This window comes from Nanorana parkeri, unplaced genomic scaffold (genome assembly GCF_000935625.1).
Source record: "Nanorana parkeri isolate BGI_ZX_2015 unplaced genomic scaffold, ASM93562v1 scaffold1400, whole genome shotgun sequence".
In the NCBI taxonomy this organism is placed as follows: Eukaryota; Metazoa; Chordata; class Amphibia; order Anura; family Dicroglossidae; genus Nanorana; species Nanorana parkeri.
In genome coordinates this window covers 171,870-198,842 of record NW_017307668.1, presented here as the reverse complement: position 1 = coordinate 198,842, position 26,973 = coordinate 171,870, and the positions used below count along the sequence as shown (strand labels likewise).

The 26,973-nt window shown below is 38.7% G+C and overlaps 1 protein-coding gene across 1 annotated transcript in view; it reads right to left on the bottom strand.

Moving 5' to 3' along the window:
* The window catches only part of VIT (vitrin), a 106,172-nt gene that overhangs the window by 29,563 nt on the left and 49,636 nt on the right, over positions 1-26,973 (bottom strand). The window contains exons 2-10 of the mRNA XM_018569797.1: positions 18,145-18,196; positions 14,620-14,676; positions 12,806-12,962; positions 8,616-8,749; positions 6,585-6,644; positions 5,041-5,256; positions 2,602-2,652; positions 2,444-2,485; positions 1,629-1,685 (exon numbers count right to left, since the gene is read on the bottom strand). Of these exons, the coding sequence (XP_018425299.1) occupies positions 1,629-1,685; positions 2,444-2,485; positions 2,602-2,652; positions 5,041-5,256; positions 6,585-6,644; positions 8,616-8,749; positions 12,806-12,962; positions 14,620-14,676; positions 18,145-18,178 (808 nt within the window). The 5' untranslated portion in view covers positions 18,179-18,196. The remainder of the gene's footprint in view (positions 1-1,628; positions 1,686-2,443; positions 2,486-2,601; positions 2,653-5,040; positions 5,257-6,584; positions 6,645-8,615; positions 8,750-12,805; positions 12,963-14,619; positions 14,677-18,144; positions 18,197-26,973) is intronic.

Below are 26,973 nucleotides of genomic sequence, written 5' to 3'. Positions count from 1 at the left end.
GGTAGCTACTTCATCTTGGCATGGTGGGTCTGCTTGCTGAGCTCCGCAATAAACTGCTGAATGGCAAAAATAAGCTTTTATGGCAGAGGAGACTTACGCAGTCTCTTCTGCCATAAAAAGCCTACCATTCTGCATTTTTTTCCCTTTACTTCCATTTTAAATTTTATCTAGACCAGTGTTTTTTTATCCTTTGTTGTCTCCACGTTCCAGTGTAGTTGATAGAACTGTGGGCGGGAGGTGCTTTTGGCGTGCCATTCAAATGAACGCACGGTAGATGCGATTGCATGGTACAGTACGTTATTCTCATGGGACCGTGCAATGAATGCACTGTACTACTGTGAAAAAACACTGACAGACTTACACAATCTCGCACCCTCACAGACATTCTCACACACCCATAAAAACACACATACACTCCTTTTTAAAGATCCACCCAGTCTCCCTACCTTATGAGAATTGGAGTGGATCCTCAGCCTGGGGTCCAGTGTGGGCTGCTGTGCTGTGACAGAGCTCCATCCATATGGGCATTGCTTGTACAGCTCCCTTGCGCACCCTGGGAACCAAAATGTGATGTCACTCCAGTCCAGTCACCTCTACAGGGAGCTGTAAGCAATGCACTTATAGATTGAGTTCCTTCACGGCCATACCCTCAGCCGACCCCACCTCAAGCTGACACTCGGCTCTGAGCAGCATATTTTGAATGGCTGCCCAGCTCAAGAACTGACATTGCTGTGCTAGGGGGAGGCTAAGGAGCCTCTTACCTAGCACAGTGGCAGGCATGCGGAGACCCACTGAACATGGGGTTGAGACCCACTTTTGGGTCATGACCCACCATTTGAGAACCACGGATCTATATCCAAGAATGATAATATAATATATTATAGCGTTCCTGTCCTTAGATGTGGTGGCTGCACCAGTTTTCACGTTTTTTTTCTATTTTCACCTTGTGATTCTGCCACTAACTTGTCTTAGGGTGTCAATGCTCATTTTATTTTATCTATTGAAGGGCAGTGTTGCCATCCTAGGACAAGAAGTGTGTCCCCCTTTCCTCATCTCATCACCATAAATAGGGGGAAGAGGTTAACTTGGCTGGTGTAGGATAACACTGCAGAGTACATAGTAACCTTTGAGCTCAATTAATTTCTGGCCAGATCATGTTTTTTTTTTTCTGTTGCTCTCATTGAACAGCTATAACTAAATGCTTTCAATGGTATATTTAACAGACCAAAAGAGGCCAAATAAGAGAAGTATATTACGGTTTACATTCACTTTAAAGCCAAACTCCCAGCAGATATAACACCAATCTAAACAGTTCTATGTTTATTTAAACATCATGAATTGTATTTGTAAATGTAACTGTATCTAAATTTGTCTTGATATCAACCCTAATTGTTCCTTGTAAAGTCAAACTGGGAGAGGGATGGGCAACACTAGGAGCCATTCAGTGTGCAGTCACATGTGCTGACAGAATTATAGAGCAGAGGGATTACTCGATGTTCTAATGCTTCTTCTTGCGTATATTGCATAAATGGAGCAAAGAAAAGTCAGGTCTTGTATAACTATCAATTAGATCTTCTAGAACTGTTCAATGTATATCTACTTGTAAAAATATAATAGCTTTTTCTTACCTGGATTGCTCCTGGTTATTTGTCGACTGCTTGCATAAGTAGCTGGTGACCTGGCAACTTTAAAAGAGTTTGTGATAATTAGCTCTAAATGGTTTTAAGTTCAGTTTGGATACATTATAGTGTAATGCCAGGCGACTATCTAAATGCGTAGTTGAAATATATACTGTATATATTTACTGTTCGCCTGCCTGCCAAGAATTTGTACATTTGACCAATATTGTGATACTCACACCTGTGCCACTCTGTAAGATCATTCTGCCACTTTCTGGTTTAGCATTACTGCTTCCTTGGTTAGCTTTATTGTTTTCATGGTAAGCTTCCTGCACATTGAACAGAGGAATGGTGCTAATTTGCTGTTCAATAGGTAGGGTGGAAGGAGGGGGGTGAAAAAGGAAGCTTAATGAGCGAAAAATTGTTCCCCAGCATTTTAAAAAATAAAAAAGGAGCTCAGGCTGCAATACTGCTGCCCCCCTACTATTCTGCCACAAGATGTCCTCAGTCTTCTGGGTTGAATGATGCCTGGTGCCACTCAACCAGGAAGACTTTGAACATTGCTGTGAATACAGGGTGTCATGAGCCTGCCCCCTTTGAGGGCTATACTGTAGGGGACTACAAAAGGGAAGGGGGTCATTTGTGGGGGAAACATGGAGCCTAGAATTAGGCTTTGATCATAGAACAGTTTGTAAAAAAAATCGACTGTAGAAAATTACAAATCCATTGTCAGGTAAACATACTGTATATATTACAACTATGTATCTAGTTGTCTGCGTACAGTTTCACTTTAGCATTCCAGAACAATATTTGCCATGGCATACCTTGATTTGGAATTCTTCCTTGTGGTGCTGGTACAGCTTGCCCTAAAATGTTAAACCAAATAGCTGCAATTCACAATTTTACAAATGCAAAAACTTTATTAAGATATTATTTAAATAGTTCAAGCACAAAGATCAGCTGCTTTGTGTCAGACACTTACTTGATGAAGCAGCAACAACTGAGTGGTACGCTGGATGTATGTTACTTGCTGCTAAAAACGAAAATGGTAGTATTAATAATTTGCCAAATCAATTTAAAATAATCTAAGCATTACTGGCATGTATCTATAAACAGAACTAATCCAAGAACATAATTATGATCCTCAGTTAAGTAAAAATAAGAGAAAATTTATCTAAGCAATGCATGAAGCAAATAAGACGCACAAAGTCTAGTAATCCATAGAACTGCTACCAGATGAGTTGAGAACTCATTGCCATACGTTGACAGTTGGCAATGCTTGGTTAGAGCCGGTATCTTGGTTTAAGATGGCATATGTCACCAGTACCCCCTTATTTAGGTTTCAGTTTGATGCTATTCATAGTGCCAACCTTTCAAGTCTTCCAGTACTTTTAGACTAAGTATGTTTATACCTAAAGTATTAATAAGTAGCTAGTGGAGTTATTATTAATTATTATTATTATTATTATATTATTATCAATAGGACATGTGGGAATGTGTTAGCAGTGCCCTTTACTACCTATTAATATAAAATTGCAGCTCATCAGCTCCCAGCCTCGGCAGTCTCAGGTCTCTGGGTGCTGGTTGTTACTGTAAAAAGCCTATTGTTTTTAATCAACTGCCCCCAGGTACACAAGAAAGTATTAACTTAATATAGAGTCAAGGTTTTTGATATGGTATAGCAACACAATGATAACTACCACATGCTCATATTGAGGTAGTAAAGTAACGTAGCTTTATTTTCTCACATGGCTAAGATGTTTCTACTTGACTGGGTCTGAATAAGAACATATACTGTATCAAGTTAGGAGGAGATTTTGGAGTTTGGAAGTTAGATAGCAGGATTTAAAGCAGGACTCTGGGCAGAATTTTTCTTGAAAGAGAACTATAGGGTAAGTGTTTTCCCCATAGTTCTCCTAAGGATCACGGGAGGACATATACTAACGTCCTCCCGTGACCCAAAGCTCGGTATATTGCAAGCTACAGCTCGCAGTATACTGAGACCGCCACAGCCGGGATGGATCCCGACATTACTGTCGAGATCCACCCAGCTGCGGGAGTGACAGCTGGCTCTGCCTATCCAAAGGCAGAGCCAGCTGTACCCGCCCCGTCTGTTCCACCAGTCAACGGGGAGGGGGAAATCCCTGCGGGGAGCCGTGAGTGACAGTCACAGCTCTCTGCAGGGAGATGATCGAGAAGTGAGCTAGCGACTGTATGTGTTCGCTTACTTCCCGATCTATTGAGCTGACGTGTTGTCACACGTCATAGTTCTCCTTTAAGCCTTGCAGCCTCACTCCCTGCAAGGGTTAAGTGCTCATTTTTGTTTAGGTGCTAAAAAAAAAGTTATACGCACTTGATCCTCAGAGCAGGCTTTCTCTTAGATCAGTCCCTGGAGCCTTTCTACCCCTCTGCTGCAGCGGTCTAAGGTCCTGTAAATGGTCACGTTCTATTGTTCTATACACAGTATATACACATATATTGATGTGAGGACACTGAAGAACATTCTAATACTGCAGCATAGGAGGAGACATGCTTCAGTGACTGGAGAAGCAGGCAGCCGGCTTGGTGAGTATAGAAACAAAAAACATCTCTGGTTTTTGCCAGAATTGCAAAGTCCTTGTTACTTCCTGTGTGCTTAACAAAAAGCACAAACAGCCTTATCTTTTTATAGTAAATTACTACTCCCATCAGCCCCTATGTCATGAAGAGGAATAAAGGCACACATTTTTAAAGTTGAAATTGCAAAGAATAGCCATAAATACAAAAAAGATAAGCTTACTGAGGGCTCATTTTTGTTCTACATGAACTGTAAATGTTCTTATCTTTCTCTCGAGTGCTTGCCATTCTATACAGTTTAGACTGCACCATTGTCTCTTTGGTCTTTGACAGTATATGTTTTAAACAGATATGGACTGGAATGTTTGAAGTCCAGCCTGGGTGACAACCAAGGCCCCCTAAATAAACACAGTGGAATCTAATCACCTAGGGACAGGAAGTACAATAAAAAAGGAAAAAGCCTGAAAAAGAAAGTAAACTAATGCAGCCACTCTATCTACAGATGGATAAGCTACAATATGGAATTTTTTTGGGGGGGTTTATATACCATTTGCCACGCATTGATGAGGTTGCTTACAGTATTTTATGCTGCTATCTTTTACATTTGTATTGAAGGCTTTCTTGATGTCTCTGTATTTGTGGTGTGGTGCATTCTCATATTTTTTGCATACATTTTAAATGCTGTACCAACTATCCCCATGAAGATTCCCTTTCTGGAGACTGCAGCAAGCAGGGTTTCTTTTCAAGCACCACACTAAAGCACACATATTTGAAATGTGGCTAGTAAATTTTAAATACATTTTAACAACATCAATCTACTACACCTATGTCAAAGAATTTTATAAATGTATTCCAACCTACCTACCTGTATCTCTTGCCCGTACCAGTGGAGGTCTTGCCCTGGCTGTTGTAGTAGTAGTTGTTGTGGGTATGGTAGTAGTAGTTGTGGGGGTGGTTGTAGGCTTTGGAGTTGTTGTAGGCTGTGGAGTTGTAGGTTGTGGAGTTGTTGTAGTAGGGGTGGTGGTAATGACTGCCTGAGTTGTAGTTATAACTGGGGACGGTGCCTCTCTCTGTAAGACTTCTGGGGAAAAAAAAAATATTTTTTCTAGTCATAGTTGGTAAATCTCTTACAGTAAATACTAACAATGATTTAAAAGTAGACTAATCATATCAGTAATGTTAATAAATTCATATGGACTAAGAATAAACAATTGTGAACATATATGTATCTTGTAATATCTTCATAAAAAAGCAAAACATGTAGCTCCAGACCTTCCCTCCATACACCCATAGAACAGCCATACACTGGGTGTTGTCCTCCTATCAACAAGAAGTATTTGTAGCCAACATAATACTGAGTGAGTTTATTCATTAAAATCTTAGTGTGACACAGATAAAAAGGTTGTTCGATATCTAAAGTCTCCAGTAATCCCAGAACACAGACAGCAATGCAGAATCTACTAGCCTTGACTGAAACCTCTGAAGAAGGGTGACAAAGAGGATATAACTTATGTATGTATGTAAATTCAACCTGAGCTACTAACCTGTGTAAATATTTGGTTCTAAATGTCTAATATTTCAGTACTGGATAGTTGTCTTTATGAGCATTTAGGAATGTATTACTTAGTATTACTCACAATCACAGCTGCCTTTTGCTCCCTGAATCTGCACTATAAAATGTTGTTCATTTAAAAAGTAGCAGATAGCAGTGATAGTGTACCACTGGTGTACCACTGAAAGGCTTTTCTAGGTTGCTCTTGCTAGCTGAGATCGGGTTCCCTTCCAATGTCTTGCAAATAATTCATGGCAGCAACTTCCATGTGATTTATGCATTTTAAATATCTTTAAAGGTCATAGGTGGAAACAACCACCAAGTCAAAACTTCTCCACACTGATATGTTTTACTCCACTTGAGGGCTTAATCATAGACTTGGCACTACAGTTATGCCTGCGAGCAAAGGGAAATGCGTCAGAGTGGAGACATTTTGTTGTTTAAAAGATATTTCAGATGCTTAGATCACATGATTGATGCAGCAGTAAATTCTTTGTGAGTCAGGTTCTGATAGGGGGAGTTTCTACCACCAGTCAGAAGGAATGTTCTTTCCCAGAGAAGGGGGATGTCCCTTTAAATATGGTATAATTGGTAAGCCAAATTATAACTTTAAGATATTACTGATGCTATTAATACTGTCATTTCTGGGGCATGATTCTTTGAAACATAATATAGAAATGTAATTATACAGACATTGTCTATCGAAGTGCATTTTACCAAGTACAGAGACCCTTATTTTATACAGCTATTCTTGTTTTCCCATAAAATATCTAAAGTAAATGATATCTAATGTTGTTTACTACATAGTAAACATGATAAACCAGTTTCAAATAAATTACATTAGGGAAAACACTTACCTCTAGCTTCCACAAATTCAAGAACAGTGGGATATGTGACACCTTTCTTTCCTTTTCCTTCTAATTAAAACAAACATAACATAGTAACATTACACAATGTTTTGTAATATATATGTTTAAATTAGTAGAACAGCATCTGACGTGCAGCAGTGTGATTCACAGCAGATACCAGATTATCAGCTATACAATTCTGAATCAGTCCACTTGTAAAAATGTATTCAAATATTTAAAACAATTTATGTTTGAGTCTTTATACTTAGGACAAGATATAACAAGACATCTTTCCTATCATATATTACAAATTTACAAAGAATGAGTTAGTGATACTTATGCGAGATAGGAACCATATCATCTTGTATCAGTGATTTAAAATATATTCAACAAACCTTCTTGCCTTAGGGATTTAGCAAGGAGCATTCCCCTATTGGAGCAAATTAGTCCATGCTTTATAACTGTTTCTTGCCTTCCTCTGGATTTAAGCCTTGTTCACACCAGACAATTCTGGCCCAATTCTGGTGTGGCTACGGTGCCATTCACTTCAATGTACCGTCACGCCCCCTTCTGCCCCACAACATAGTGAGCCAGCCGCAATGCGATGCAGGGCGTTCTGGCCAAAATCGGGCCGGAACGCACTCAGGGTTATTCACTAAAGGCTGAAGAGTTTGGAGAAGGCAGGAGAAGTGAACAATCTAGGACAAAATAGCTGAACTGGAAAAACTCTCCAACTCAGCTCACTTTCCAATTCAGCTATGTTGTCCTAGATCAGTGGTGGCGAACCTTGGCACTCCAGCTGTTTTGGAACTACAAGTCCCATGAGGCATTGCAAGGCTCTGACAGCCACAGACATAACTCCAAGAGGCAGATGCATGTTGGGATTTGTAGTTTTGGCACAGCTGGAGTGCCAAGGTTCGCCACCACTGTCTTAGATTGTTCAGTTCTCTTGCCTTCTCCAACTCATGACCCTTTTGTGAATAACCCTGACTGTGTCTGGTGTGAACGAGGCCTTAGGGTTCTGAAGATGCTCATTTTATTTATCTATTTTTGTCTCTTTGGTTCAACTCTGTGGACATGTGGGCCTTTTTTAATCTGACTTACTATCTAAGTATGCGAGTTCTATTCTCAGTTTTTATAGCTTGGTGGGTTAACATATGAATATTTTAATAATATTTAAAGCTTTTTGTGTGACAAACAGAAAAAGCTTCCATATCAGTTTGCATTTTTCATATAATGTGAAGTCGTATATGTCTTCTTCACAAGATGAATTCAAATCTATATTGATTTCCGTCTACCATCTACCACTAAATGCAGTTTCCTACAACAGCCATGCATCAAGTTAAAGGCTGGATCTAAGAGGCCACGAAATATCATTTAACGTCTGCTTTTTTGATGGACCTTTTTTTTTCCTGATGAAAATGGATTGGTGTCCCTTATCTCCCACCACATGTCCTTTATATGTCTTAAGAAATACCACTCTGTGCTGATAAAAAACCTTGGCTAAACACTCTCGTTATATTATTACTTGCTAATTACTGTATCTGGAGGTACAGACCATAGGTATATACATACAGCATGAGTCTTCTTGAAGGACCTCTTACATACATAATCACTTTATGCCTTTTCATTCTTAAAAACTGATCTTCACAACTGATTCTCATGAATACTGTTAACTTACTTTGGGCTTTGTTATATAACTACCAGCTATATAGATTTACCATACTATACTTATTTTCTATGAAACCATATGCTACAAAGATCATAGAATATTCTACAATCTATGGATTATCATATATTAGTCATAAAATGTATTTTTTATATTATATTTTTACTAAGAAAATGCATGTTCTCCCACCTTCAGATATACTAGCTTGACACACAAGCACTCATGTACGCATTTTGTGGCTCCAAGTCTCATAGTAAAAATGTTTAACTTTAATCCTAGATAGGGATTTTTGGTAGAAGCAGTGTTCCCCTTAGATTTAATTTAGAAACATATATAAATATTCATTTTAAAAGTACATAGAAGTCTATTACCTGCAACAACAAATGACTCTTTCCAGCGTGGTAAAGATAACGATCGTACCCCATTTGAGAAGCTTCCCTTATATCCAGACTGTCCAGCTACTTTCCGAACAAGAATTTTTCCCCCAGAATTATCAATGGCACCACTGTGAAATAAAAAGCATGTTTTTATTTCAATAAAAAAAATCACTTAAAATCTATACCATATTATTTTGATGGTCAATTGACCCTAATGTTTTGCTAGCTGACCATAACACAATTTCACCTTGTATGCCTACACTTTGCAGATCAAAACATAAATATAAGTGTTTTCTGACTGCTAGGATAATTGATTTTTTTCAATGCCAAAAATCCAAAAACTGTCCACAAAATATTTATATAACTGGTCTCTTTGTGGATAGTTTTTCAAATGTTCTTCATAAAAAATAACAGGATTTTGACCATACAACACCGAATTACCATAAAATAACATGATGTTACTTAGGTCCTTCTTTTAAAGGCTTCATATATGCTCAAAAGGATGCTTGTGGTTTGGGCTCACCTTTTGTTTTTCTTTATTTGTGGGCTACCATGATAAAATGTCCCCACCAAAGTTGCAGACGCTGTCTTACACTTGACAGTCATTACAGAGCCAAGCAATAAAGTCTCATCAAATCACAGCAGTTTGTGGAGAGGGGAACTCAAATACAGGTTCTGAGAAATGCTGCCTGAAGGTAGTGCGCAGTATTTTTCATTAGGGTATAATGATGTGGCAGCTCTTAATGTATCCACATAGGAATTATTCTTATTTTAGGTAAAGATTTAATCAACTTTGTGCAGCATTTTAAGCACAATGAGTACAGTCATAAGACCTTGAGGAAAAGTTTTTGTAGGGCCTTTCACACTAAGCAGAGGGAATTGCTGGAAAAGCACAGCAGGCCTTCAGCACAGAGCAGATTGTGTGCCATACTGTACATAAGCATTGACACTTGTTGAGATTGGATCAACAGCTGGATTGTGGGACTGGTTCCCCAATTGCCAGTGAAGCGGGCACTTAATTTGGATGTAGATATCTCCTCAATAAGTAAAAATAGACTTGTATAGAACCCATGTGGCAATTGTATAAGGCGGTTTCCACAGAGAAGACATACATAAAGAAAAGTTGTACTATTATCACTGTTATCCATGCAAATCTGTTCTATGATAATCGCTTTATTGGCTGCATGCATTCAATGTTATATATTGGAAGTATCTGCAAACTCATTTATGTGTCTCATTTATGTGTCCTGAATAGGTGTTACAACTATATAGCAGTTTATATACTGTTCTGTCACACAGACATAAAATACTGTATATTGACTTACTTATCTGCCATCTCAAAATTGGCTACAAGATGGTGCTGTAGAGAACATATCTCTATTTACAGCAGACTGTTTTTCTATGATGGATCCCAGGAACCTCCAGCCCAAGAAGAAGGAAAGAGGGACACTCTGCGACTCAGACTCCATCTTGGAACCGAGGAGAGGAGGATCCAGTGCCATCATCAGCACATGTCTGGAGAAAAATGCAAAAATTCCCCTAGGCATCATCACTGGTAGGGATGGACTTGTTTCACTTTAAATTTGTGAGCTACCACTGTATTAACATGTTCAATGCTGATTGTATATTCTCTTTCCCCAGTTTCACCCACCCTGTTCTGTTTATAAAGCTTCAAGATTTCATCCAGTCTGGCTCATTGGAGAATAGGAGGGTTTAGCTGGATGTCGAGCCATACAGACCACAGGTTAACATGTAGCGGGGACAGAACATATACATAACTCAGGATTTATCTGTTAAGTAGTTGTAATTATGCTCAGATTTGTTGCCTGGGTGCACTCTTCGGACAAAATTCAGCAATTGGAATCCTAGTAGTTTATGCACATGCTGTGCATGTGTATGTTTTTCAGGATATTCTGTGAACTTAGTCATAGCCGTATACAACTGGTGGGGGCGAGGGGGGTTGCTGGGTCTGACCGCACTATTAGCAGGTTGGTTGTTACACGGGCGGAATGCATTTCTATATCTTTACCAGGTTTAATGTTTTGAATTTACCATATATTTTATTCTATAATTAAACTGTTATTACAGACAGCTGACAATGTGTTGGGTATTTCTCTGTTTTGAGTAGTCTTGCATCATCCACCCAAAACTGGCCTTGTTGATGAACTGACCCTTGTAGGGTAGCTATTATATATGTATTGGGGAGAGTTTTTTCATTAAATAATATGTTTTTAAAAAAAAATAAACCATCCTTGATTATATAAAGGCTAAGTTGGAGTACCATTTACTCAGCAGGTTAACTCCCCTTGTGAGCATAATGTTTAAGTTAGAGTTTTGATTTTCCACTGGGGGAATCTACCTCCAGTACCAAGTTCTCATCCTCCTTCCTGTGTCTATGATCCTCTATTCCACAATGTTGCTGGCAACAATCCATACTACCCTAGCACTTACCCCACTCTGCTGCACATACATGGCATGCCACAAATGCCTCCCCCTGCTGTCCCCCACCACCACAACTATCTCCAGTTTGGCCAAACACTCTCCCTCACCAAACCCACCATCCCACTTTGCCAGCCCTTGTCCTGCAACTCTGCTAGCTCACTGCACAAAATGTTTACCACATACGTTATAATCTGATTGTATAGTCACCTTTACATCTCAAAAAAACTATTTTGTGCAAGCGTCTGCCTGATTAGATACAAATTGATCGGATAGATTAGGTAGGTCGTAATATTACAAAGTTTTGGTAAATCTAAAATTGGTTGTACTAAGATAGTAACATGTGTTGCAGAGATGTTATGTTGCAAGTGGTTCTGCTGCATTTGTTTCTGAAACTTCTGTCACTGCTCTGAAAAAAACAAAGTGGAATTGCTTGCAATGTAACATCTCTGCCCCACACATTACACCGGCAAAAAAGGATGTCCCAAGCAAGTGCTGACCAGTTAGTGCAGTACAAGCCTCTGTCAGGATGCCAGGCAGGAGGAGCAAAAGGAGAAAAGAGGTAGACAAGGAACAAGTGCCCCATTAGATTGTGGCAGTCAATGCGACTGAAGCAGGGAAAACTGTCAGTCCACGGTATGTGATGGGGGGATGGTGTCTGCTAAGGAAACAGGAGCAGACGAAGATACTCAAATGTTCTGTTGTTGGTTATGGAACAAACAGCCAGCTCTGGTGAGCACAGAGACTATACATTCTCCCTTCAGTGCTACAGTGCCCTAACCTACCTTAATTGCAAATCAGGGTCTAGAGACATCTGATGTCTCCCTAAAGAGAAAAGTATCCTACACTAACCTGTCCCCCCACACTTTATGACTATGTATTGTGAATGATGTCCACATTCTCTCCTGGTCATACCATCTGCACTCTCCTCCACATACTGGTTTCATCATACCTTCCACACTCCTCTCCTGCACATAATGGCCTCCTCATACCTTCCACACCCATCTCCTGCACATACTGACTTCATCAAACCTTCCATACTCCTCTCCTGCAAATACTGGCCTCATCATACCTTCCACACTCCTCTCCGGCACATACTGGTTTCATCTTACTCTCTGCACTCCTCTACTGCACATACTACCCTTATCATACCTTCCACATGCCTCTCCTGCAAATACTGCTCATAATCATACTCTCCACACTACTTTCCTGCAAATGCAGTACTGCTCAACATCATACTGTCCACACTCCTCTCTTGCACATACTGCCCATCATCATACTCTCAGTATTCCTCTCCTGTGCATCGTGTCCACCATCATACCTTTCACACTACTCTTTGGCGCATACTACCCACCATCATACCCTTTGCACTCCTCTCATGTACATACTGACCACCCTAATACCCTTCACACTCCTGTCCTTCGCATATTTTCCACCATTACACCCCAAGCACTCCTCTCCTGCATATACTGCCCATTGTCATACCATTTGCACTCCTTTCCTGCGCAAACTAGCCACCATCATACCCCCTGGTTTTTATGAACTAACAGAATTTTGCTTGTCATAGAAAAAAAAGGAAGGAAAACTGTGCACCAGTGAATCCAAACCTTGCAGAAAGCATCAGAGGCATGGGAAATAAAAAACTGGCATTGTCAATGATTTCAGTAAAATAACACTGACTTTTCCAAATTAAACATTCACCTAACATAAACAGAACAGGTAAGACATAATATTTAACAACAAACCTGTGAATGGCTGCTGTGCAAATACTGGAAAATGAGGAGTATATGTCTGTGCCATAAACACGATACTTTCCATCTTGACATCCAGGAGGACATCTTGCAAGGAATTCAGGATTGACTATTTTTCCAGCTTTAATTTCACAGTCAATACTAGGCACATCTGTGAAAGTACACAATAAGGTTTGTATGTTTGTGTATCTTTGGTGATATAAGATAATAAAATCACTCTTTTCATTCTTTGCTTTGTCTAAACTGATTGAAAGCTTTGCTCACACATCTGATATTCAAAATTATTATATAATTAGAACATGGCCAAGAAACTCCAATAACTCTGAGGACCCCACTAATATTTTGGGTAATTATACTTTAACTGGGTGAATTACTATAAGGGGTTATTCATTAGATATTGGAAACAGTAGTACTTTTGTACAATCTGATTTTCCAGCATGAATAATGTTACATTGCAACTGAGTAGCTAAATAAATAACTATCAGGGTTATTCACAAAAGGGTGAAGAGTTTGGAAAAGGCAGGAGAAGCGAACAACAAAATAGCTGATTTGGAAAAAATTGCCAATTTCAGCTCACTTTCCAAATCAGCTATGTTGTCCTAGATTGTTCCCTTCTCCTGCCTTCTCTAAAGTCTTCACCCTTTTGTGAAAAACCCCTGTATATACTTATTTTAGACTCACCATAAAAAGGAATACATTTGACCTTATACACACCTACTTGTTACTGGAAAATGATGGCCATAAAAGCTATAGTACATGCATACATGTGTATTGATTGTAAAATGAAATTGAATGAATTGTTCGAAAAATAGCTAAATTCGTTTTTCTTTCTGCTCTCTATCATGAGTACATTGCATTTATTGCACTTCAGAACCAAAATCCCAATATCAGGGGGTCATGTTATTTTTTCAAGTATGCCATCAGTCTGTGTTTTGCAATATAATACCTCTAGTAACGTGTGTTTTCTGTCTTTTGAAGTGTCGTCTTATTCTCTCTTTTGCCACATGTCAAATAACATGGCCTTGTTCTGTTTTTATAACATAGATTCCATAGCATGGTACTAATCAAAATAATGGTGTCATGTCTCACTTTATAAGATAAGCTAATTATTAGAATTTACATACACATACCTGTAAACACTGGAAATAAAAAGAGCTAAGCCTGCTTTGGGCCCACGTTTAAATGTGCAATAAATAAATAAACAAATAAAAATATATTAGTACACACATTTGATAGCTGTTACTAGAACTACTAGTTGAGTCTAAGATTTGTAGATTTACAATTAAAGAATCACAGATTTCTTACTTTACATGTCAACTCCACTGAAAAATTATATTTCAGCTTTGTTTCTAGGTCGATTACATGCAAGCTTATTACATCCCTAAGGAAGGCTGGTGTTCAGATATCCCCCTTCCCCCCAAAATTTCAAATTCGGACCAAAGGCAGTCATTATTTACCATTACAAAGTAAAGTGATGGTGTCATCACCAGCCTCAAATGATTCCCCGCAATATAAAATAAATAAAACAAATTCAGTAGAAAAACTAGTGAAATCTTTATTATTACTTTGTGGGTGAAGATGAAGATGTAAACTGTTGTAGGAAAATCTTGCCCTTGTAAGTATTTTGTAATGTTAAGGGGCACTCTTTTGTGTTACTAACAGCTATGAATTTAGAATAGAAAATGGAAGAGCGCTGTTTCAAAAATCCAAAACCAATAGGTGGCACTGTAATTTAGGCAACAGTGTTACACATAATACTGTATCTGTTAAAGTAACAACACAAGTGGTGGAGCAGCATCAAAACGTACGTTGTCTGTTCTTTTTATTCTTCTTAGAAGATACACCAGTACACCCCAGGATTAGAACTGTATGGTAAGAAACAGAGAACAAATACATGGATTGAAAAAATAGAGCTAATCAGCATGAGAAGCAATTTGTAAGACAACAGCAGTTAACAAAAACATGGGTATTCAAAGCTCAATACACCTCTTATACAGATGTTCTCTACAAGACTGCCTTGGGGGCTGTACCAGGTAAAACATCTAACTGGGAGAAAGGTCTAGAAGAGATCCAGAGCACTCTGGAAATATCTCTGTGAAGGTTCTCATTCATCCAGGTCATGGTATATCTGTAAAAAATAAGTCAAGGCAACTGGACTTCCTGTATTTTTCTTGAAGACGTATCACTAGACATCCAACCAGCTTTCTCAATTTAGAATGACTTGTACAAAAAATTATCTGGGAATAAATATGGTGAATGTTGCTCCAATCCACATAATCTGTTAGTCGCAACCAGGTGTTGATTGCATTTGCATGATTGGAGCTAGGAGGTGTTACTAACCTGCCCAGAGAGAGGTGTTAAAACAGCATTGTATGTGGCAGACAATAGATCTCTCACCCCCCCTCTATTCTATGCTGTGCCAAATGTTGGTCTAGCTGCTCTTTTGTTTCACCGACATACACTCTGGGAATGCCTTGGAATTTCTAAAGTATCAGCACCTGGGACTTTGCAAAGGAAAGACTGTGCCATCCTAGTTAGCCTGCTTTCCCGATCATGCCTACAAGGTTAAAGAGTAATTCCGTCTTTCTGACTATGTTTCATGTTACAATCATATTCACTGCCCGAAAGGGGATCTTCCCTCACTTTTGAGAGATTTCTTCTCACGTCGCATGTGTCTCCAGGACAGAAAATAAAGGTAAATCTCCCTAATGGGACACTCTACTGTAAATGCTTTAGAAAGCTATTGTGTTCAATTTGGCAAGATATAGCTAATGTGTTCTTAAAGGTTCCTTCACCTAATAATGTATGCGTTACCATGTGATGTATTGATATTGCTTCTTAGACGCATCTGGCAAGAAAGAACTCTCAAGCGTTACACTGAAATATAATCGGCAACTTCATGCTGGATACAGTTATTCAGAGGTATGCATAGTCCAGTCTGGGAGCTAAGAAGCAGTTTTAATGAGCCAGAAAACATTTTTACATTTGAGGTGGTCACAGGTAGTCACAGGATAATTGTACAGGTCACTTTGGTCAATATTAATATACTTGTTGCATGCCTTATAATGACTAGACAGGATATGTGTTTTGCTCAAAGCAACTTAATCTGGAGGATTCTACCCACATTACACTGATTCGCTGGAATGCCAATGTTCACAAAATTTTGTCTGCTTTTGCCAAAGAGTTTGTGGCATTTTCAGTTCTTAAATCCTTTAGTGGACTCCCCTATGCCCCGTTGTAGGTCCTACAATCTGCTTTGTCCCTGCTCTCCCTGTCCCACAGCCAATCAAGGTTGTCTGTTTCAGCAGACACAATTCCAATACTAGAAGCACAGCAGTTGCCGTTTTCCAAGTGCTCTGGTTGTAGACTCTTCATCTAAGTGTTGAACACTGGCATCAGTTACTGTGTGAATATCTGTATATTTACAGGTTAAATAAAGGTAAAGTGTATAAAGGAACTCAATAGGGAGTAGTTATTCCCTGCTGTTCCTGAAGGCAAAGCCCATAGTTGCAAAATTTGAACATTGTTGTGGACGTTCATGTTGTTAACCACATTGAATGGGTATACTAGGCAAATTTTGGTAAAATGGATTTTAAATTGCACCTGTCTTCCAGGGACCCCATGTAAAAAACAAAAACAAATATAAAAGTGTGTGGGGTTCCCACTTAAAGTCATATCAGGCCCTTAGGGTCTAGTAGGCATTTCAAGGAGGAACCCCACCACCAAAAGTGGGGGGGGGATGGGGTGCCCCCTAAAATTCCCAACCAGACCCTTGATCCGAGCAAAGGCCTAGCAGGGCAGGAAAGGGGGGGGGGGGGAGCGAGCAGCCCCCCTCACTGCGATACCAGGCCACATGCCCTTGGCACTGGGAGGGTGCTATTCCAGGGCCGCCCCTGGAAAAGCACCTTGTCCCCGTGCCGATGGGGGGACAACGGCCTCTTCCCGACAAGCCCTAGCGTGTTGGTTGTGGGGGTGCGGGCAGGGGGCTTATTCACATCAGGTGCCGCCCCCCCTTGTCAATAAGTAAGGGGTACTTGTACCCCTACCCATTCACGAAAGGGTTAAATAAAAGATTAAATAACAACACCAGACTTTAATCAAAAATCCTTTATTTTAAAAAAAAAAAGGATTTTTGACGAGTTCTCTATTGCAAATAAAAAAAAAAATGATCCATCAATGTAATCCAGGGTCAATAACGACAACCAGCGTTGTCCATGACGACGCAACGAAATAAAAAAAACAAATAAAAAATAAATAGAAATCATTTTTAAAAAACACAGACCACCGACGTTACGTTTGTTGCGATGAATGGCATTTTGAGAGATGCCAGCAACTTATAAACAATTGGGTGGAGCTAGCAGTGACAGCTAGCTCCACCCAGCTGTTTACAGTTGTAACAGGTGAGCCATGATTGGGCAGAGTCATCATGACTTTGCCCAATCATAACTCTTACAGTTCTCTGTCCCCTGATTGGGCAAAGTCTTGCACCTGACCTGTGGGCAGGTGCAAGGCTTTAGCCAATCAGGGCTTCAGAAGGCCCAATGCCTTATGGGGAGCTCGGCAGGCGGACAGCCTGCTGAACGCCCTGATAGTTTGTGTGTTTGGTGATGTGCGAGACGAAATCACGATCGGCTTGAACACCGAGCCCGACCCTACTTTTAACTATCCTGGAACTATTATTGGGCCAAGAAATATCCACTTATTAGCCCCTTATTGGCCTTATTATTTTATGTTTTTTTCACAAAAAGAAAAAAAAAAACAGTGAAAAAAAAAGTTAACTTATTTTAGACAAATTATGTGTATTGAGTAAAATTACAAGTTTCTGGTTCTGCAAAATTTTGCTAACAGTGAAATTAGTAATATCACTGCCAAATCAATGTCACCTCAATTACTCCCCTTATCGCCAATGATAGCATATCATACATTGTTCTGAAATACTCTACAACTATTTGTTAGATAACAGAAATACATTTCAGGCTAGCCAAGCAATGCACCACCTGTTTCTCTTAAGTTACATTTTATAATTCCTTTTCTTTCTCTCCATGTAAACTCTAATTTCAAACACATGCCCCAGAAAGATACACCAACAGTGATTGTTTGGCAAATGTCACATTCAATGCTTTATAAATATATTCCAAAGTGGTGTAGAATTGGGTCAGTCATAAAGGAATTCAGTCCAAACAATTAGCAGCATTCACAGGAGAATGTGTGTGAGGTCCACCAGAACAGGGGTACCCAGAAAGTTAAAACCAGGAAGTCACTTTTACAGAATGTAAAAACTCAATGGAAACCATTTACTAACTGTACACCATACATACAAATGTAAAACTTACCAAACAAAACCGTAATAACTTTCTCCTTCATCATAGCAAAACAGAACACACACTGAAAAAGAAAATGTAAATAGTAAATACAGGCGAATGCAATACTATATTCACAGTCATGTGAAAAAGTAAGTTCATTCCATGGAAACTGTTCATTTTCATGGGGTGTACTTACTTTTTCACATGACTGTATGTATGAAAAAAACATATACAATGGTACAGTAAAATAACCTTTTATAAAGAATACCATATGGTGATATAAAAAGCCTGAGCGACTAGATTTGATTTACTAAAGCAGTGTTTCTCAACCTTTTTTTCAGTCATGGAGCTCTTTAAAAGTATGCAAAATCTCAAGGTACCCCAGTCTCAAATGTCATATTTTCTTAAGGCACACCAGTTTCAAATTTAAGGGGGACCCCAAGGAAAAACATACAAAAAAGTTTTCCCCCTTCACATTGCAATGCCCCCTTTGCATTGGTAGCCCCCCTTCTCATCAAGAGCCCCCCCTTTCACATCAGAAGCCCCTCTTTCATATCAGAGTTCCCCCTTTACATCAGGAGACCCCTTCACATGAGTCTTAACTGCCCCCTTCACATCACAGTCCCACTACCACAACATTTGTAGGCACCCCGGAGGAAGCCAGAAGGTACACCAGTTTGCCACAGCACCCTGGTTGAGAAAAGCTGTACTGAAGGAATAGAGCGCATTCAGTTTTTAAAGTATATGTTTGCTTAGTCAACGAGGTGACGCTGTATTCACTTCAATCATCAAATCAATTGCATGCAAAAGTCCTGCTTTTTTTAATTACCTTTGATTAGGTTTTCATTGTGAACATATCTTTTTATTTACCAATATTGGTGAACATGAACAATTTGCAAAGAGAACATTCACTCTGGTAAGTGAACAGTCCTTACTCCTGATGTCTAAAAGGATCTATGTTGTTTAAATTCTTCATATCTACAGATCACTGTTAATGTGACACTGTGATGCACAACTTGGAGTCTGTATATGTTATCATGACCAGGTCAGGTCGTTGGCACCCATTGTCAACTTCCAGTTGACCTCTCAGCTTTAACTTCCTGGGAGTCATTCTCTATCAGAGTAAGTAAGCTAAGTAAGAGGGTAAATATAGATGTTTCATAGATAAGCCTGCCCATTTCTGATAGTTTAGAAACATTCAAATCCATGCCCATTTGTAGCTGGTTCTCTTTAACTCATAGTTGCAAAGTATAAAGAAAAACCTCTAAATGCATGCTAGCCAAACAAAAAAAAAAGTTTCTATATTCTGTTTAGCAACTATTTTAATTACTAAGGGATGCATGTGTGGTTTGGATTTGTCCATGGAAATGTCAGTCAAGCTAAGGTTTGCTTTATACATACAGTAAACTGTTCATTATATTATGTGTGGCTGGTAAATAAAAATACACATTTGGGTTTTGTCTGAGAAACCGGAGATGCTTGAAATGCTCAGACATTTTAAAATAGATCTTTATTTTGGGTTTACTTAGAAACAGAATTAGTAAATACCAGGGTGCCACCTACATTTCTTTTAAAGCGGAACTAAAATTATAAATGACATTTTAGAAAAGATCCGCACACCCTCCTTTATACCTAGAGTTAAAGCAGACCCTAGGTCAGAGCCTCCATTCCGGTAACCAGGGCATTTACAGCTCTCCTTTCTCTTTACATTGTTTCTCTCTCAGTAGAATGAGAATAGTACCTCTCTCTGCTGGTCAGCTGCATAGATTTCTATAGGGTTGTAAGGAGGTTTTCAATGGGTTTGACTTCATTTCCTCCACTGGTAAAAGATTGTATTCTCTGATTGGTGGTTCCTTCAAATCAGGAGAAGGGTATCCTCTTGCTGAGGGGTAAAATTAATTTGGTGGTGACAGATTAATAGAAACGATCTCCTTTAGAATAGAGAAAGAGAGAAGAAACAAGGCCAGCTATGTGAGTTTGTGATGATGCTCCCCATTCCAGGAAGAACCTGCAATGCTAGGGACTATGTTTCCTACTTCTGTAGAGAAAGTCAGTTAAGCAATAGTGGAATTAAACAATGTTTGGTTACTTTATTGTCATTAAGTGTATATAAAGCCAAAGTATGTTTTTTTATATTTCGGAGCATAGGGAATTGTTAAAACCCTGTCGGGTTTTTTTTTTTAGATTTTTAGATAAATACCATTGGATAAATTTCCCTTTGAAAAAAAATCTTTCCAAAGTGACAGAAAACCCCTTTTACACAGGTGTCACCAGAAAAGGTGTCCCCATTGGAAAATTATTGTGTTCCTTTCTCTATAAAGTCAGGGTTCTAATCTGCCTTTTGTCAGTGTGTGTTGGAGAGACGCAGAGTAGAAATGGAGAAATCAGAGTGTTTGCTGGGGGAGATACTTGCTGCTTTACTACTATACAGTGCTATATTTAAAGTTGGTCATATACTGTATGCAGTCAGTGTGTGGTGGAGACTTTGAGTGAATAAGGAGAGATCACACAGTGTTTTCAGGTCTACTGTTATTATTAATATTATAATTATTATACAGGATTTAAATAGCGCCAACAGTTTGTGCAGCACTTTACAATATAAGGAAGACATTAATGAGTACTATATTTACAGTCATATACAGTATACAGTCAGTGTGTGGTGGAGACTTGAAGTGAATAAGGAGAGATCACACAGGGGGAAATATATCAAAACTGGAGGAGACAAAATGTGGAGCAGCTGTGCATGGCAATCAACAGCTTCTCTATTCAGTTTGTTTAGTTAAGATTTGAAAATGAAAGATAGAGGCTGATTGGTTGCCAAGCACGGCTGCTCCGGATTTTGTCGGCTCCAGTTTTGATACATTTCCTTCACAGTGTTTTAGGGTAGAGATAGTTACTGTTAAACTTTTATACAGTCCTACTGAATAGTATATTTACAGTCAGTCATATACAATAAATGGTCAGTGTGCGCTGGAGACTTGGAGTAGATAGGAACAGATCATATAATGTTTGCAGGGAGAGATATTTACTGCTATGATACAGTGCTGAACAGTGCTATGTTCAGTGTTGTATTGTGGTACATTATGGCAAATTGCAATGTGGTAGGCTACATATTTATATGTACTATGTATCTCTGCACTGGCTTCCAATAGCCCAAAGAATACAATTCAAAATATTAACAACCACCTACAAAGCAATCCACAACTCTGCCCCCGGCTGTATCTCAAACCTTATCTCAAAATATCACCCTAACCATCCCCTCCCCTCTTCAAAAGATCTTCTGCTTTCCAGCTCCCTTGTCAACTCCTCCAATGCTCGCCTCCAGGACTTCACTAGAGTCTCTACCATCCTATGGAACTATTTACCCCAACCTGTCCGTCTATCTCCTACTCTGACTGCCTTTAGTCTATCCCTAAAGACTCATCTCTTCAAGGAAGCCTATCCTACCTCAAACTAACCACTCAAACATCGTATTCTCATACAATTCAGCCCCTCCTTACCATCTTGTCTTGAATTGTATTGTGATTTTAATGTCCTACCTATATTGTAAAGCACTGCGCAAACTGTTGGCGCTATATAAATCCTGTATAATAATAATAGTACATACTGTATATCAAGATGATTTAATATTATTTCAGGGTCCAAGTTTTTTTCCCCAGATATTAAGCAAAAATCATACTGAAATCTGGTTTGCCTCCCAATCACATTTTAAATATTGTTGATAAGATCAGTTTTTATTAAAAAACTCTGCAGAGCATTGTCCTGTATAGCATGTGGAAACAAATTTCCACCAAGCATGTTGGCTTCTAAAAATGTTTTTGATTGTCTTTCCTTATACCCCCTAAATATCCCCAGTCTACAGCTTGTAGGAACTATTACCGTGATCAGGTACAATATTTAATCATATATAAGCATAAAAATGCCTTTATAAAGTTTCATGTAATCTGCACAAGTCAGATTTCAGACAGTTCTTTACTTGTGGAGTGTTTGGATGGGTCTGCTAAATGTAACTTTTGCTTTGCTACTTTCTCTGTGTCTGCTTGATATATCACCACTTGGGTTCACACTTCGACCAGTAAGATTTAAATCGGATTGAAGAAACTGTAGATAAGATAAACTGACTCTGGAACCAATAGATACTGAGTAATAGTTAAAGAAAACCTGTACTTAGAGAGAAAATCCATAGGCTGCTACTGCTGAACTCTCCTTTATATGGGATACCTGGCTGTTTGTTGAACCAAAGGGTTCAATAGCTTCTGAGATACAGTCTGTAGTTCTCTCTGTGGTCCGTCACACTCTCAATATAGATTTTCTTTAATGGGCAAATGGCATATGGCAACCCACTCAGATGTCATATATTGATGATTTTATTACAGACAACCGAAACCTGATTTGGTTGTTATTGCCCTTTGCACATAGTCATTTCACTTTAAACTGCATTATCAAATACGGATTTATTAAAATTTATAAGCACTTAACTTTGCAATATGCAATGTTATTGTAATAAATTAGTGAGTATGGTTATCACTTGTGTGTTAAAGCAAGCGCTTAACTGTCTTGTATGTGGGTTCGCCTGGGCTATAGACAAGTAGATACAAAAAATTTATTACAAAAGTGGGAAATTTACAGCTGTAAAAACCCCCAAGAACAAACATGTGATATATTGCAGCTTACCAGTCCTGTGACTGCAGTAGTTTTTCTTTTTTAGACTTTTCTTCTTTAGTTTCATCTGGTGATCCAACCAGTAATACACTTACTGTCCTAATGGGACAACACTTACTCCCTGCACCTATTAACTGTATCTTTGGAGGAGTGAATTCATTCAATATTTTTCATATATGTTTCAACTGTGTTTTTTGAGCTGTTGGACTGTCATACACTCTGGTAGCTCCGAGTGCTAAAATAAAAGTATTTTAGTATGGGTGTGTGCTCCCTGCCATGTCTTAATTGCCTTTAGGAAATGTATAAGTTATCATGTCAACAATACTCCTCTTTCTTGGGTTCACTAAAAATTGTGCCATTAAGTCTATGCTGTTTGTTTCATATGCTGGAATTCAAAAACAAATGTATTTGATAATTAAGATTTATGATTCAAATGTTCTTTAATGGCTTAACACTGCCTCAGGGATAACAGAGTACTTCACTGTGAAAAAAAGTAGAGATATGTCTATGTAATGAATGAACAAAAAAAAAATCCATAAACTAACACACTTGCACGTACAAGTACACACGTAGCAATGAAAATGTGTCTGTATTTGTATGGTAAAGTTTTCCAACACTAACTGAAATGAGGATACCTGCATGAGACCCTTGTTTTTACCAAAATAAATGGTCTTCATCTTCTGAATTCTTATGTAGATGGACACATTATAACATATCTCAATAAACCTGTAGGTTTTACTTTATATTACTGTTCTTTTGTTCTGGTACTAGAGATCAGTGGGGTTTGTTTAATACAGCCGTCCAAAGAACAGCCATGATATTCAAGGTGCAGTAATACATAGCATGCAATGAGTTTACTGGAGTCGAGCTGGTAAAAGATAAATTCATATTGCTTCCAGTGACTTACTGCTTTTGGCATAATGCATTCTGTATTATTATAAAAGTGTAGGATTGAATGGGCAACAGCCATTGGTTCAGTCGACTTTTGAACTGTCCATTTACATTAGCAGGAGTCCCATTGTCTGGTTTTGTGGCTCTCCAAAATAATTAACACTGCCATTTTCTTGTATCCTCCTAATTTATATCTGTGGATTCGTCTCTGTGGATTGTTTTGAGTGTTTCTGTTTTTATTTAGTTAGTTACATAGAAATGGGCATCTGTCCACCGAGCTTTGCACTAAGGCTTTGCAACACCAGGAAGGAGAGCTGTGGCAGCTTCCTGCATGTGCAAAAAGAGTTAGCGGTTCTATCAGGCTGGACAGCTCCAAGGAACATGGTTGCAGTCATCTAAAAAAGAGGGCTGGGGTTAATCTTACTATATTATTTTTTCACACCCACTTCTTAAAGTCAAGCAGCACGCTTTAAATCACCTTCCCCTCCCACATTCGATTTTGCAGGAACAAAAGTCTGGCAACCGTAATTGTTTCACATTTGACAAGATCTATATATTAGCTTCTGAACTGTAAAGTACTATCTGCAATATAAATTACACTTTTCATTCAGATGTTCCTAACTGAAACTCTCTTGCTTACAAAAAACCATACCAGAATATACAAAGAGCTAAAAGGGCTATTTGGCTAGTTCTGGAGAATGCAGTATACTGTCTAGCTTAGACCAGTTGTTTAGACGAGTTTTAATCTAGTATATATATTAGAAGTTATATTTAATTGTATATGCAGGCAGGCTTATTAAATAGGGTAATGAGAATTTCAGTGATGAGTTGCAAAATGCACTAACCTATTCAGTTTGGAGACAACCTTTGATTGGTTCCTGTGAGTATGCAAAGTAGGCTATACTTTGCATATCAATATTGTTCTTTATAGAGTTCTTCTAAGTAGGCGTGTTCTAAAAGGAACACATATTTTGGAATTGGGATTTCATAAAAAAAGTATTTGCTAAATACAGTATAACTTATCAAATACACCAAGCAAAGACATTCACTATGTGCAAACTCACATGCAATCTATCATTAGCTCTGACTGTAATCGTGGCATGCTTTTCTTACCACACATCCTAAGCCACTAACTTCAGTGTATACGATGTTGGTGGTCGCAGAGTGTTAGCAGTGCGCACCTTAAACAGATTCTGTCCAGAGGGCTGCCTGAGATTTGATAGATTAAGGTCAACATTTAATAAACAAATACTTACAAGTACTGCCATTAAATGCAAAGTGCCATTGCTATGTGGGTGATTCAATAAAAGGACAGTGGCCTAATCTGTTGACTGAAATGCAAATGCCTGATTTACAACTTTTCAAACACTAAGATGAATCAAGGTTAGCCACTGACACTGGTTGTTTTCTGTTTCATCAGGAATATCGGAAGTTTAAACTATGCCCTTTTCCCAGGATCACTATTTACAAAAGCACCATGCAGGCCTGGGAGAGCACTTCAAGTTTATGTAAATGATTAAATACATTTACTGACACTTTTCAAAAATAAGCCCATGCATATTTTAGGCAACAATTTACTTCAAGGCCAGAAAGAAGATAACCGTATTTAGATGCACATGGGCAATTAACAATAACGTGGCTGCAATAAATAAACAGAAATGCAGCAATTGTACAAAATGAGGATAACATAATGAGAAAGACAGAGTGGTCTGGAATGTTCAAAGTGATAAAATGAAGACGGATCTAGTTTGTGTATAGTTTGTGTTAGTTTCTTCTTTCAATCACAAAGGACTGCTTCTTGCATCCAAGTTCTTTGGCTCTCACTCTTCTATCTTACATTTGGTCTTTTCCTCCAATATGCCAGCATACTTAGCAACGCCTATTAATCACTGAACAATTTTCTTGGGAAGTGTGAGCTACTTAGGGCGCCAAGCTCCATTCTGTCACATCATTAATTTTCCTAATATATGCCATTCAGTCTGTATAAACCTTTCTTTGAGTGTAGTGAGAAAAGATGGAGCGTGACTCCTTTTTTTCCCCTCTCTCACAACTTTCAACATCTTTAATTGAAGGAACATAGTGGTCGGTTCAGTTCACTGAAAAACACCACTTGTCAGAGTCTTCTGCAACAAATGCTAAACGATGAATAGCAAATGTTGAAATACTATGACAGAGACCTCTTAACGAGGGCTGGTAATCTGTCATGGTGGTTTGGAACTGAAGCCGGTTAATGCCTCTTTTTACTAAAAACTGATCGTTTTACAAGTACCATGAGTGATTGTTTTCACCTTTTATGCTAATTGTTAACTAAAATTTCATGGTTTTTAAGTTTATTTACAGAGCTGCCCTGTGTTGCTCCAGCTTCTCGGGTTCTTGTCCAGTACTGATTAGAAGGAATAGCTGAGCAGCAAGAATGACTTAAGGGATGAAATTGAGAATTTATCCAACTTGCGCATAAATGGATATTTACAAAAGGGGTTTTTATATGAAAAATGTGCTAACCAGAAAAATTCTTGTCAAACACAACAACAAATTAAAATTTGTGTTTCATTTTCCAGCCACGAACTGTAAAAGTGACAAAATGAAAGCTGGTTACTGTGGGCATCTATACTTTCTTAAAATTAAAAGTGCACCGCTGTTATCAGGGAAACCAGGCATCATCTACATGCTGCTACTCTGCAAGTACTTCAGCCTTGCCAGTGCTCAGAAAGGGCACTCAAAAAGAAGGATCTGAGCTGTAGTTAGCGAAAATTGAAGGTTTTATGGAAATTCTTGCTTCGTGTGGCTTCGGGTCAGAGGTACCGAGCAGAACAGAAAAAGAGTGAAAAAAGTTAATGGAAAACGATTGTGCGGAGCTAGCAGTGACCGAGCCGCTCGGCCATGATCGGGAGCTGTACGGGCTATTGTGAATAGCCCGTACAGCACCTGAACCGAAGGGGTCCTGGGGCCGAAGCTAGCCGAAGGATCGGCCGAAGCTACGGCCAGATCCCTCGGCAGCTTCGTGAATAGACCCCTTAGTCACCTTTTGTTGCAAAACATATTAAGGTGCTAGCTGAGATCTGATGTATTTGTGATCTTTGAAAGGAAAAACTGACTCCATGATGCTGATGTATACATGCTGAGTTACTAAAGTAGTTGCGATGCTGCACTTAATCCATTTAATGAATATTCTCTACAATCATCTGAACAATCATCTGAACATGTCAAACACAAATTTATATTCATCGCATGTACATGTTTGGTTATTCAGGAATAGGAATAGGATAACTGAAGTGAATATATATATATATAACACAAACAATGTAT